The 15,172-nt window shown below is 42.6% G+C and overlaps 1 protein-coding gene across 1 annotated transcript in view; it reads left to right on the top strand.

Annotated features, from left to right (window-relative positions):
• INPP5A (inositol polyphosphate-5-phosphatase A) overlaps positions 1-15,172 on the top strand; it is a gene marked incomplete at both ends in the record, with an annotated part of 254,642 nt that overhangs the window by 208,822 nt on the left and 30,648 nt on the right. Inside the window, 2 exons of the mRNA XM_082001927.1 lie at positions 6,418-6,513; positions 6,850-6,924. Coding sequence (XP_081858053.1) covers positions 6,418-6,513; positions 6,850-6,924 — 171 coding nt within the window. The remainder of the gene's footprint in view (positions 1-6,417; positions 6,514-6,849; positions 6,925-15,172) is intronic.

A 15,172-nucleotide genomic window follows, 5' to 3' on the forward strand; every position in this document is an offset into this window, starting at 1 on the left:
TCATGTTCTGCTATTCGATGGGTACTGATGAAAATTTTAGAATTAAGTCGTCACCTACAAAGTAACAGGTAGCTGAACAAACTGCTTGGTTTCAGAAGAAAACAATGTTCAGGATAGTTAGCCAAAATTAGGAGTCAGATTAAACATCAGAGGTTTATAAATTAAGCACAGTGTCTAGGGAGCTGAGCATCTAATAAACAGATTGAATTTTATCACTGCTAAACATGTTACAAATGCCAAGAGGGGTTTCTTTCAATTGCGGTCAGAAGTATATGTTCCAGGTGAAAAAGATGCTAGGAGGCAGCTGATAGCCACAATCTAGTGCTCTTGTCTCCTGGGACAGAGCTGTAATAGCACATTCTTTCCAAGAATGTAAGGTTGGGCGTTCGACACTTTCTTCCAGATCTGTAATCTCGGAGAATCTTAGTGGGAAAGGCCTTTTGGACTTCATTCAGATCCTATTCTGAAGAGGAGAATTAAAAAGAGAGCCGTCATTGCCACCAGCTGTTGGCACGGAGGAAAGCTGCAGAGGCAGGGAGGGCACGCTCAGCGACCTCGGAGGTCTCTCCGGACTGGGGAAGCGCAGGCTGTTCCGCGGGCGCGTGGCACCCAGCTGGCCGCTCCTGCGCCCCTCCCCGCACGGGCCAGGGGTGGGCTGGGGCTGCGGCCTGCAGCCGAGCGCTGGTGGGACCGCGGCCCCGCTGCCTCCTGTGCAAATGCAACCAGAAATCTCTGCCATTACTGCAGAAGATAACCCTGTAAGAACTGGGTGTTGTTTTCAGCAATAATAGAGCAAAAAAATGCCAGTTTCCAGCAGAGATCATTTATTTTAGGAACACAGGAGATCTTCGGGAGAACGGGAGCACTAAGACTCTTAGTGCTAGGCTTTTTTTGTCACAGACGCTACCAAAAGAGGTATTTTAAAACCACAATATCCCTTTGCCACAAATCAGCAAAAGGGTTGTGTGGTGGCATCCAGAGTACTACTCTAGGTCTTGGGCAGCTTCTGGGCCAAGCTTTCACAGGTGGTGGAATTGGTGCTGCTGTAAACTGCCTGTGAAGTTAAATCAGTCTTAAAATGAATTCAGGCAGCAGCGTCATGTAATTTGCATTGATTTGCCATCAGAAGGTGGACTGTACGCATGCTCTGTAAGCAGTGTGCTGAGGGGAAAGACGGGAGTGGTGCAGGAGGCTTTTGCTCTCCATCCCACCCAGCCCCTCCACCATCTCTGCTCCCCTGGACATGAGCTTACTCCTCTGGGAATACTCATAGAGAAAGCTATTTTGCATATTGATACTTTAAATGACTTCTCATTAATACTTCTTTATACTTGTTGGTTATTCAACTAACATTTATCTCACTGCTGAGTTAAATTCCTGCTCCTGCAAGCTTGTTAGTATAAAAAGCATGGTAACTTCAGAGACATTATTGCTATTTCCACACAGTTAAAGTTAACACAAGTTAATGTATAGTCTAAGGGATGTTTTTTCAAGTAAAAATGTATGTCCTCTCAGTTTGCAGCAGCTGTATGGCCAAACACCTCTGCACGGCGGGGAAAAATTAGCCAAAGTCAGACTCCATTTCGGTGGCAAGTAGAGTTTAAAAGACACAACGTTTACCTATCGTGTAGCTAAATGCACAACTTTCATTGACTCAGAAAGTTACATTTAACTTGTTTTTCTCACTTGCAAATTTTATTTCTCTTGCATCACATGATTTGGTGAATTTACTGTTAGCATATTCCCAATGCCCAGGAAATCTTATCAATGATCCCTCAGTGGTAAGGAGGAGCCCGAGCAAGACAGATGTTCCTGTTATTCCCAAAGTAGCAAATCTTTTACCTCGCTGATAGTTTCAAATGCAATTTGCATCCAGATAATAAACAAGCATTTGATTATCCTAATTTAATAAGTGTCAGATTGATTTTGGGTTTTGAGCAGCATTTCAGAATAAGTATTTCACTGTCATAATTAGATGATGCATGTACCTCTGTCTCTTCTGTCCTGCCAGAATCCACAGAATATGTAACTGGAATAAAATGAAATTTATCTTAAATTTAATTGATTTGGTTGTTCATGTGCTCAAGACCTTACTTCAGTTGGCTCATGTTAGCATTCTTCAGACTCTGCACTTCTCTCCTGGCACTTGCAGCAGCAAACACTTCTGTTCTAATCCATGCACCCTACTGGAAATTGCAGTTGCAACTGTTGATGAACTTTTTTAGTTACAAAGGAGCAATGAATGTATTCTACTTCCTGTGGGGTTTTGCTTTTGGGTTTTTTTTCCAGAAAAAAGAAGTAATAACAAGTCCTAAGAAGAGTATTCAAATCATTGGGAAAAATAATACACATCTTTAGAATCGGTAGACAGAAGCAATAGGAAAGTTTGGGCCTGTATGTGCTTGGACACCACTTTTTTTTTTTTTTCCCTCTCCAAAAGAATTGTTGAAGTAATTACAAGCATGCAATAACTCAGCTCACACATCAAGAGGTAGGCTCAGGAGCCTAAAGGATGTTCAGAAAGCAGGAGTGCAAAATCAATGAAAAATCAGCTGCAATTTTCAACTGAGCACTGCTAGCAGGAGACAGTAGTACAGTTCACAGCCGTTCAGAGTGTTTCCATATAAACACAATATAAAAAGCAATTCTATAATACATGTTATAGAATATTGTGTGTGTATGTTTTATGTATATAACAATTATTTTAATGTCTTTATCCCTTTTTACTGCATGTTTGCAGAAGTACAGTCTAAAACATTTCAATGCGTTGTGTATATATATGGGAGCAGATGTATTTTGAAGGTTGCATTTATGCGGGAAATCAAAATATTTTCCGTTTCTGAGGATTGCAGGGTTTAGAAGAAATTCCAGATTTGACTCTTGTCGATACAGAAACCTTCCACTCCTAGCTTTGCGTAACAGTACATTTTTATTACGTTCCAAGGCAATTATCAGAAAAGTTATCGCTATGTTTTACAATTCAATACACATAAATTATGGCAAAGGATTACTTAAAAAACAGTACAAAGCATCTACCTGTGTGGACTGTCTACATGAAAATGGGAACAAGGCACGTCTGTGTTTGCTATGCAGAGGTTGAATACTGAGTTGCCGCTCGGGGGCAGCTCCCCTGCAAACTTTTTAACCAAATCCTGTTCCCAAAGAAAGAAGATTTTTTTTTAAAGATAACTTGGGTAGAGTTTTGATATCTGATTTCCCTTCTTTTGACTTTGTAAAAGAGTACCTTTGAGGGAATACCCAAAAAGAAACTGTGTTTTCATAGCATTTTGATTTCCTTTCCCAGCAACAAAAAATCCCTTCATAAGTAGACTTGTCTAAAAAGGCACATGTTCCCGAAAGTTTTCTGCTTGGGTGACTACGACTTTGTAGCAACTGAAAGGAGGAGGAAAAAAGGAGTGCTCCAGCTTGTATAAGAAATGAACCTTGGCCCAATCACTTTTTGTCTGTGAATAAGGTAACTTTTTGTGCGTGTGAAATTTGAAAGCAATAAGGTATGTGAGTCCTTTCTCTGTATTCGTTCTCAAGAGTCGATCGCGGGTTTTTTTCTTTCAGAGCGGGCCTGAAGTTGTGAGATAAAGCAGCTCAGAAAAAAAAAATGTTCTCAAGCAGATGCCTTTAAGATACAGAAATCATGAATTTCTTGAATTGCAGCCACTCTGGGGGTGGCTACAATGACTTTTTGACAGTGACAGTAGCTCTGCCTTGTCTTTTCGAGCCCTTCTTTGGCCCATTCACTCTGGAAAGCTGCTTAAGCGCACTTAAGCGCATTAGCATTTGGATGCTCGGGGACCGTATTGACCCTCATTTGGAAGGTTTAAATGAGTGAAAGATGGAGCGATTTGTTAGGGCTTTAGAAACCAGCTTTAGAGCGCGGCCGGGTTTTCCGCTTTGGCTTGTTCGGGTGCTTGTTCTAATCCGGTGCGCTGTCTAAAGGCGACCAGGCTGGTTTGTGACACAGGAGCCCAGGGCGCTATTTTTTGAGCTAATCTGTGCTTTGAATCTCAAGAGGAGGCGGGAGCGCTCTCTCGGGGCGCGGCGCGGCCGGCTCGGCGCGCCCGCCCGCCGGCCAGGTGGCGGAACGGCGGTGCCGAGTCCGGGAAGACCGAACGGGCCCTGAGCACGCGGGGGGCGCGAGGGAGACGTTCGTCGGTCTGTGCGTCGAGCCAGCGGTACCGGGGTGCCGCTTCCCTGGCGGGGGGGTGCCGGCGCCCCGCCCGCCCTCCGGGGCAGCGCTCGGCTCCGCGAGCGCCCGCCGCCGCGCTGCCGCTCTTCCCCCAGGCCTTTCCGAACAGCGGCTTAAAATCCCGCAGAGCCGAGGCAGCTCCCGCAGGGCAGCCCGCGTCCCTGCCCGTGGCGCCAGGGCAAGCGGGGACTCCAGACGCCCGCGGCCGCGCTGCTGCCCTCAGCGTGCCAGGCTTTTTAGGATGAAGCCCAGAGGCGGATGTTTGCGATCTATAGGCGTGGTACTGCTTTTGGGGAGACGAGGAAACGATCGAGAAAAATTTGTCAGGAAGGGTCATCATTTATTCAGGAAGATGGGGAATCGGCACCTGTTCAGTTCACAGACTCGAAAAAAATCAGATTCGTATTTTATTTTTACTGAATCACACTCAAGTTATCCTTTAAAAATGAAATTGCTTAGCTTGTTGCTTTTTGTCTGTGCTATGGCAACACACGGAGGTCTTCATCAAGGATGGTTTTCTAATGTCTTTCTATCAAATGAGGGGAAAACTGACAGATTGTTTCCACTCTAGCACTGGTAACATCAGCTGAGATCTAAAATACTTGGAAGCAGATGGATTTTTGTTTAAATACATGTTTGGCATGTCCTTCAGAAGAAATTCAGAATGGGGAAGCGAGAAGCAAGCTGTAGTTTCGTGGCATTGTGTCTGATAGATACTGCACTTCTAATAATGAATCCCAATATAAGTATTTCTATTTGTGACAGAAAGAAGCATGTAGCACGATGTGAAATCCTATTACTCTATTGCCACAGAACATATTTATTTTACAAGTGAATATTATGCAAAATGGAAATCTGTTGTCTGGCCATTATGAAAAGGAATGGAACAGGCAGAGCAGGGAAGTCGCCTTTCCCTCTTCTTGATTGAGTTATTTTCTTTAGCACGCTTTTGTTAAGAACCTCTAGCAAAATGAGCTTTTTTTCAGAAGGGTAGTGTTTGCCAGTATCCTTCTCCAGGACTGTGGCATAGCTCCTATCAGCAGCCTGTGGATGATGAACTGCCTCCCAGGTGTGGGGACACCTCTTGGCTGTTTCCTTGCTGCCCGCGAGTAATGCCAAGGTTTTCTCAATTCCCCTTTCTGTCCTCTGCCTTGTGGTTTCCAGCAACCCAGACAGATGGGCTGGGGTAGCGTGACACACCATCCGGTAGCTTTGCCCAAGCTGGATAACTACAGAGCACTTTGCGAAGCCTGCCTACCCCACAGTTAAGATGTAGTCTACTTCTGCGTTTCAGAAGCACTTGACATACTTAAAGCTTCACTAAAAGTATAGGTTCAGTGAATCTAAGGTGTGTTTTTAAGTTAAATATATGCCTAACTGCTTTGCGAAAAAGATCCGGGTTTTCACCTGTTACAATGCAGCAGAGCAAGCCCTTTAAACAACCTACTCTGTATTATTCCTTAGGTCAACTTTGATTGTTACTACAACCGGTCCCCAACCGGGCAAATGGCAAATGAACCAAGGCCTGACGCTTCCTCAGAAATTCATACCTCTGTGCCTGATAAAGTGTTGATTTATCATATGTTTTAGACACCCAGTCCTCAGAATATTTAGAGATGTGATGTTGTCTCTTACTTTTTTTTGTTTTTTGGGTGATGCATGGGGAATTTGCTACCCAGAGTAAACTGTGAAACTTACTGTCGGATTGTGTAAGTGTTGCTCGAACTTTTCAATTATACTTGGAACGTTAATTTAAAAGGCAGAAGTTTTTGCAAAGAAGAGTTAACCCACAGAACTGTAGTGCCAATGTAGTTATCAGCTTTTAAGAATGTGGTACAGAAACTGGGAGGGCTGTGGAGTCATTAGCTGTAGGAAGTGGCTTTTGAGGTTGTTTACATGTAATGTGTGATACAGTGTCAGACCTGTGAAAGAACCTGTGTGCACGGTGTAAATTTAATGAATATTTGCCTTACCTGATTGATACTTTCTTAATATTGCCTGTTTCTCTCCAAACAGCAATTCAGTTTATTGTTTTAAATCCATCACGAGTGGGAGTAATTTAGATTAGATTAGCAATGCTTTGTATTTTGACCTGCAGCAGATCGTATTTTCAGGTGGGCATTGAAGATACATAGAGTGATAAAGTTCAATGAAATGTGGCCTTATGTTGCATATAAACTAGTTTCCCTTTCTCCCTTTGTGTTTTTTATTAGACACTATGTGCGAAGGCTACCATGCAGACTATCCGGGCAGCTGACACAAATGAAGTAGTCAAGCTAATATTTCGTGAATCTGATAACGACCGAAAGGTAAACAACTTAATGCCCTCTGTACCCCCTGTGTAAATAGAAACGTTGTTGAATGTTCACTTTCTTTCCTATAAAGCATGAATATAGTTGTTTCAAACTGATAATTTGAAGGGAGGGGAGGGATATAGATTGTCACACCTAATGCTCAGTTAATTGGATCTTTTTAAGTGATTGCCAGTCAACCAAGTGGGCAAGCTGACAAGGAGCTTTAGACATGTAGAAACATCGTGTAGTTTTAAAGGGTTGCGTGTCTCTAAAAGGGTCTCTTCCAACAGCTGTGCACTCGGTAGCTGCGTCCAAGAGCTTTGCTGACCTTTCTCCTCTTTTTTTTTTTAGGTTATGCTACAATTAGAAAAGAAGCTCTTTGACTATTTTAATCAAGACGTATTTAGAGATAACAATGGCACTGCGGTAAGTTCATTGCTAAACACTTTTGAAGGAATAAGTTGGAAACTCACATATAAACTGTGTTTCTCTACCAGCCCTTTATCCTTACCAAACCTCCTGTCTACAGAGTGAGAAGGCATAACTCATCTAACACAGTAACTGCTCCAAATTTCCTCCTCACTTAGCCAGTTATTGTGCACAGCTTCTTAACTTTGGCATCACAGACAAAATTGTAAATTAAATGTATGTGACAATTCACTTTTCTTCTCTGTCCTCTGGTCCGCATTTCTTCAAGCATCCTGTTTCTTTACTAGCTCTTCATTGTGCACCATAGTAACTTGGGAAAAGCCCTTAATGCAAAGCTGCTCTGAAAATGTCTTCTGAGTGTGCAGAGAATAATAGGAATGCATGAATAAACAGAATAGAAAGTTGAAACCCTGCAGCAAACTGGCACTGTTTGGGCAATCATATAGGGCTTTGTAAGAGGAGAAAGCAGACAGGGAACATAAGTGTTACGATTTGTAATGAGGACTACAATTTTTCTGTGGAGCTTTTTATCTTCTTTAAGGTGATTTTATTTGAAAATGTAGCTACTTCATTTTGGAAAATCTCTATATCATTGCATGCAGTTTTCTCAACTTCATCTAAGGTTCCTAGAAGTTACGTATCTAAAGGAAAAACATTAAGCATCCAAAAAAAACCTCAAACAGTTACGCACAGATAAAAATCAAGAATGTGCATATTGCACATGGGAGCCTTATTGTGGATTTCATTGTCCAGACCCTCTGCATGTGGAAGTTGGCCCAACTTCACCGACATCAGAAGAGCTACGCTTGGTCTGTCCATGTATGCATAAACTAACAGCAGTGTATGTTGAACATTCTGAGCTATATAAATAGCGCAGGCTACACTAGACAAAGAAAACCTTCCGAAAACTTTGTGTGTTCTGCAGACACCGTGTGTGTCAAAGTTGTTTGTGCAGGCTGACAAGCTAGCCAAGTTTCCCCTTCTTTCTGCAGTCCTTTGCTCAGGGTGACTGAATTTTACCTTCCTTCCTCATACCCAAAATAAAAGAAGACAAGGGATTCCTCTTCAGGGTCTCAGCCTTTTGGAGAACCCCTTCGTGTTTGCCCTAGTCCCCACCCCTCGGTTTTGCCATGCTCTGTACCAGTTTCACAGTGTGTCTGCTCACACAGTGTATTGCTACTTTTTGCATAGGGATGGGATGTACACAGGATCCATGACTCTCCCCTCTCTCTCTCCTTCTACCTACGGCTTTTTCTCTTGCTGTTCATAGAGAACTGGGTCATTTGGAGGGCTGTCTGCAAGGATCCAGGGTGAGGACTACTGCTGAAGCCCTTTTACCCTCTCTGATTTTAAGCTGACTTACACCTAGGAGGTTAATTCCATGTGAGAATCTGAGATCTCATTAATTTCTGGAGTTCAGAAGAGTTTGATGAGTCAGACTCATAGGGAAAGTGAAGATCTGTTTTTCCTTTCAGCATCTCTTGACGTCCATCCTGTTCGTTGGGACTGCTGTCCATTCTCACAGCACGTCTTTCATGTGTGGTGTGTATGCTCATGCTCACCATGAGAAATATCTGTCTAGGCAACATATCTTAAAAACACAGTTACTGTGAGTTAAGTTGGTTTGGGGTTTGTGTTTTTTTTAAATTTACAAGGTGGATGGTTCCTTGGGAAATACGTGACATTTCTTTAACTGATGTTTTTCAGTTTAGGGGACATTCAATTCAATGTAATAACAGTAATCCCGATTCCTGGTTCCATACTAATCCCACTCCTGTCTCAGATTTTCCTCTACATGTGTTACTATTTTTTTAGCTTTTTTAAAACAACTGAAATGTTTGTAATTTTTATTTTTTCCCAGTATGTTTCTGAAACTGAGCAAAGCTATTCTTGTCGCTGCCATTTACCACATCCTAGTGGTATTTCGGATGACTGCTGGTTGACTTTACATACATGGATGTGGTGTGCGAAGGCATAGGCAGAATCCCACTTAAGCACATTCCATTTCAAAATCAGCAGTCATTTCATTCATGCATCAAGAAGCGGGAAATCTTCCAGATCAAACATGGAAGGAAAAGATAAACGATATAATGAGCCATTGGAGATAATCTAATCTTCATGGTCTAGTTAAACACGCAGCACCATGATCACTAAAAACAAACTACCTATCTAAAAGGATAAATGTCTCTGTGCCGAATTCAACCCAAAAAATCCATCGCATCCTTCATCAACCGCCGGTCTTGTACCAGCCTGACAGAAATTTAATTCAAGCTGGCTCCTGAAAATAATTATTGTATTTTAAGAGTAGTAATCATTGGTCGGGACATGATTGAATGTGTCCATGCCTATTGACTTTTTCTATGATTTATAGCTTTGTTTAGTCGATATTCCCATCGAAATTGTATAATTAATTATAAGTGGGGCTGTCAGGTCTGCAGGATGGAGTGCCCTGATGAGTATTTGGGAAGATTAAATTTTCCTTAGCTGTACCAATGCAAGGCTTGGGAATTTTCACAGCACTATGGCTGTTGGATAAAGATGTTTTCTGTGTGTTTAGCAACTGCTTTAGCTCAAAATCCATTGATTTTTCTGAGGGTATTTTTTTTTATCAGTGTGGTGTCTCTTCAGTAACACTGGAATGTGTACAGATGTGACAAGACCTGACAAATATTTATTATCAACAGGCTACTTTATCATTGTCCATACACAGTTATTCCTTCTTTTTTACATTGTAATCAACAAAAAGAATCTTAAGATATATTTATAAAAATGGGTATTTTTAATGAAAAATTGGATATAGATACAAATTATCTGTTCAACAGAAATTCAGTTGAAATGCATAGAGTAATCTGTCAGACCTAATTTTTCCAAACTAATCTGTTGCTTATCCAGACTTATCTGTGGCTTATTCCAAAGTTAGCGTAGCGATTACCTACATTTATTACCTCGAATTGCAGTGACCGTTCTGTATCATTTTATTTCAGAAAGGAACACACAGATTTATCCAGCTGTGTAGTAATAGAAAAAAGAGAAAACCTATTTGAAAATAGCTGTAACAATAATGCAGAAGTGTCTTAATATTTAATTCGCATGTTCTGAATTGTACATCAAAGTACAGTACATCAGATGGGCCAGGGCGCAACTCCCATAACCACAACAGGGCTACCACGTCTAGGTGCTCTGGGGAGGGGTGTTGGAGAGCGGCAATGAGAAAGGTGGGACAAGAGGAGGTACAACACGCAGAGTTTCACCTTAGCGTCAGACAGATTCCAGCTTAAGTTGTTGCTTTTGAATTAGAAAACGCTTAACACCCCTGACCTTGACGGTAGGATACAGCCACGCTGTGCCGTACAGCACCGTTGTGCCCTCGTGCTCCAGAGATTTGCCCACGAGCAGTGGGCAAAGAACAGATGAGGCTTCTCTCATCCGAACTGGTTGCTTCCACCCTTCAAGAGGCAGCAGTCCCCAGCTGGGAACCGTGACCGCCTTCGAGCCACCCCTCGTTTGTGCTCCTGCCCCTCGCCCAAAGAGCACGAGGAGTCGCTGCGCAAGGGGCGACTCGGGGAGTGCCCAGGCTCCTGCGCAGGCTTCCTGAGGGCGTCTGCGCTGCTGTCCGCTCCCGACCGCACGCTAACTCACCGGTACGCTACTCTCACACAACTCGGTCGTAGCTTTGGATTTGCCAGCTGTCAAGTGATAAAAATTACCACGCCGATGCTTTCAGGAGCGTAGCAGTGTGCAGAGAGTTCTTGAATAAATCTACACGTTTACCTTCCCCCCCCCCCCCCCAAATTCCTTAATCATTTATGATCAATCAGGCTAGAAGTGGGGTTTTTTCCAAAATGTCTTGTGTTTGGGAGTTCCCTGTTAATTTCAAAACAATCGAAAGAAAAGCAAGCCAGAGATAATTATTTAATGAAAAAAATATAATCATGTTATCGATTTGTACAAAAGAACCACAAGCAAAATGCTATTTCTTCAGTAGTCAGTTAAATAAATGAATAGTAAGAATAGAAAAACTCTTAATGACTACAGAGGAATGATTTTATCGTTAGGAATCATTTTATAATCTTTAACCACGATCAGAAATGAGATGCAGTGCATACTTCCCTGTCTTTCATATGACCCGTATAAAAGAATCAATTCAGACATAAATTAATGTACTGTCCTTAAGATTTTGACCACAACGGTGTAATAAAAGTAATCAGTGAATTAATTGTCTGAAGAGTTGAACCTGATGTTATTCCTACTAAAATCATAATCTCTTTTGTCCGTTGGTGTTCATGGAAACTGGTGACTAATTATACAGCTGTGCTTACACTGGCCATCCCCGCTTGCTGCTGTCCTCTGCTGCCCTCGCGCAGCGCCGGCCCCGCTCGCGCAGAGACCTTGACCTCGGCTGCTGCTCGGAGGTAGAAGAGGTTAGGCCGAGGGTGCCAGCCGCGCAGTCGCTCCTGGATAACTGGCTGGTACAGAGGACGCTGTCGTTGTTACCAACGTGAATTCCAAACCACATTTGAGATGATGTTATGCAGAAAAGCCCAATGATCTGCAGCCTAGATATTAATGAAATGGAAGTGATTCCACTTCTTACTTTAACTGTTAATATAACGGAAACAAATAAGCAGAGTGTCAGTGGTCCTTCAGCAGTTGTCTTGCTGCAGAGGACAAACAGTAAACTTCTACGGAGAGCACATTCTTACTCAATATCTATGTTTTGAACAGTGAAATCAGCCTTCGAGGGCAGATTCTCCTTATTCTGTGTGTCTGTTTAGCTTCAACTGATATGGTAGGAGAAGGAAATTACAATGTTATATATATAAAGTCTTGTTCTCCCTATGCCAAGTAATGATTTAAAGTGATCTGTTATCATGCTAATTAACTTAGAGGTGTTATTACAAACAGTTCAGGCAAACGTACTTTTAAATGATGTGTAATTTATTTGTGCTTTTTTAATATTCCCAGGAAATCCTGAAATTATATGCAAATTGAGAAGAAAGGTTTAGTCCATGAGGGACCTTTATTAAGCTTTTTCAGAGAATATGTGTGCTCATGAAGGTTAAGGATCTGGCATCACTGAAAATGTATTAATCAACAGACAAGATATAGCACAATGCACTCTTCCCAATGGCCTTGGCTCTGACCCTTTTAAAGATAATGGGAATACTGTCCACTAAGAACTAGATTAGGACGATCAAGTGCATTTCATCAGGGTTTGACTTGAACCATGATCCCAGAGGTGAAAAGGCAGAGGTTTATCCACTGAGCCAACCAGCCCCTGTCCAGATAAAATCTTGAATATGATGTATAAGGGCAAATTAGGATAGAGGAAGGAAATTGATTGCTTAGGACCGTTGTTACCTAAGACTGGTCATGAGGAAATCCTGTGCATCCTGAAACTGCCTCTTTTATTTAAGGTGCTCATCTGAGATGCTTCATTTTTGTAAAGTGCTGGTAGGAAAATGGCTTCATGCTCTATTCCTTTACTCAAAAACAGTATTCCCATGCTTGGAATTGCTTTTAAGTTAGTGGTTAGTTGATATACCATTGGATAAACTGCAAAATGAGTAATGACAGAGATAGGAAATATTATCAATAAATTGTTCTCACTAGCAAATATAAATTTAAGCCAGATTGCAAGCAAAAGTCAATCCAGATGTGCTGGGTTAGCTATTTACTTCCAGCTTCGTGTTCCAAATAAATGGATTATTCTGGTGTAAAATTTGTCCATATCACAAAGTTACAAATACTATTTCATGACCTTTTGCCCCCGCCCTGTTCTACATAGCCATTGTAAGTCCTAAGGCTAATTCAGGTGTACCGTGCTATATTTATTTTATTTAGGCGTTGGTCCTCGTTTAAGCATAGTCTAAGGAGGCAGTCCAACGTTCATATTTACACTCTGTACCTGCAGTCAGGATGATCTGCTAACATGCTTGGGCCTAGGGGCACCCTTTTTAACCTTTGTGGTATGCAGGAAGATACCCAGAGAGGCAATGTTTGTACCTGTATTCCAGTCCTCAAGAGTTTATGGATCTCACTGTCATCCCTTACAGTTAATATTTGTGCATGTACAGAAGCACCCTACCTAGGCTTCCACAACTTGCCTGAAGTCTGCAGCGATGCAAATAAAGATAGAAAGGTGCTTTTTTTTTTCCACCGACTCTCTGCAGTAGCCCAGTCGTTTTGCGTTCTCCAGGTACCCCTCGTAACCTCGCAGATGGATGCCTGCATGCATATAGGTGTGCACATACACATGCAGGCTAGCAAATAGTAAGATGAATGTGAAGCGTAATACTTAAGGTCACTTTCATACAAAAGGTACAGCTAGAGATGAGAGCGGGGTACTCGGTTGCAAGGATGGAGAGACGTGGGTTCTGGTCACTGGTCTTAGGACCAGTATTTTACATTACATAGGTATTGAAAGAAAAAAAGTAAATCCTAATTAAAATCTTTTGTTTTTAAAGGTGGCATCCGCTCAGTCGTTCTTGCCATTTTGAATGAGTTACATTACAAGCTGTTGTGCACAGTTTATGAATTGATTACAATAATGTTAAAGTGTCTATTCCTGTACAGTTTTGAAAAAGACAATTTGCATGAATGCAGTTTTGCAGAGTAAAATGTTTTTAATCAAGGCAAGCACAGGAATCCCAGGAGAGTGAGTGACAAAATGCACTTTTTGCCATTAGAAAATGGGAAGCGCGCATTCAGACTTTGACCAGCTGGTGAAGTCACTGAGGGCTGGCACTCGCCAAGAGGCCCTCGGCGCTTTCGCACTGTATTGATGTACTAAAGAGCAGGTAACACTCCTTGGAGAAATCAGGCTGGCACGTAGGATGATGGGAGCTGTAGTCTCTGCGCGTGAAAGCTGTAAGCAGCCCTGCTGCATTTCAGATGCTTCGGGCTCTTGTTGGGCACTATGAAGCGGGAGGGGTGGGACGCGATTTGCTTCTGCAGAGCAGCGTTTCGGCAAGGAGCCCTTGGGGTGTGAAAGGCACTTTTGCCGTCAGCAGAACGGTAATGGGGGTAACTGCTGCTGCAATGAGAGTCTATACTCACCCTGGTTCACTGTTTTTTACATCTTAACTAGTTTATTCTTTACATATACTTAATTTTAGTCTCCTTATTGTGAACTAATTACCTGAGTAGCACAACAGGATTCTGATTTTTTTTCCCCCCCAAGTGACAGCAATATTGCAGGATAAGACCTGGATTCTCTGCTGCATGTTGCAGATCAGGGGGGTGACTGAGTCCTGGGGAGCTGCCAGCAGGGTGTTTAACTTCCAGTTTATCCATACTAGTTTCAGCCTGAAGTCCACAGACTTGGACTGAAAGGATCCACAGAGGGCATTTAGGAAAAACAAGATTATATGCAAAATCCAAATAAGTGACATGTCTAAAAAGGCTACAGCCTCCACTGGACAGATGTAAGGGGTACGTAATTGGAAAAGTTTGAAAGCACTGTTTTATCCAAATAGTGTTCAGGGGTGCGTGCACTACAGCACCAACGGACATCATAAGGCACTAAGCGTCTTTCACTGCAGCACGTGAACTCTGAGAAGGGTTTGTGTTCCACCCTGACGCTAGCTGAAAGCCCTGAGTCTCGAGCACATTCCTCTGCCGTGTGCTGGGCGCTCAGCCTGCCCTACCCATCAGCTGAACACGTCACCACTTCGGAAAGTCGGTACAGCTTTACTGCGCCTGGTGTCACGGCGTTACTTCTCCACCAGGAAAGGATCTGCGCCTTGTGGTCCTCGGTACTCGGGCCGTGCAGCTGCAGCTATCTCCATGCCTGCCCACGCCCTCCAGCGCAAACCAGGCTCGGGACATAGGAGGAGGATGAGAAATCCGGGAATGTCAGAAATCAGGCGTGGGGACAGAGAAGGGAGCTCTAATGAGACAGCCAATAGTCGTCTCCAGTAATTACTCTAGTGATCAATAGACATCAAGGGAAAGTGTGGTTCTTTCTAGACATTTTAAGCAATCTCAGCATTTCTGTAACAGAAATACTATTTTTAAATGCATTTTCTGGAGCAGTTTTCTGAAAAAGTTGGAATACATATTAGAAAGTGTTCATATCCTTTAAATCATTGGAATTTCTCCTGAGAGAGAGAGGCATATTGTCAAAACAAAACAGCATTTTCCTGGAGGAGCTTCCACTGAAATCAAAGATTTTCTGAATTGGTACAGGCACAAGGAGTCTTCAGTGTGGGCAGTCTTATACTGCCTGTGCCTAACTCTTCTA

Source organism: Phaethon aethereus (assembly GCF_964289735.1).
Source record: "Phaethon aethereus genome assembly, chromosome: 7".
Taxonomy (NCBI): Eukaryota; Metazoa; Chordata; class Aves; order Phaethontiformes; family Phaethontidae; genus Phaethon; species Phaethon aethereus.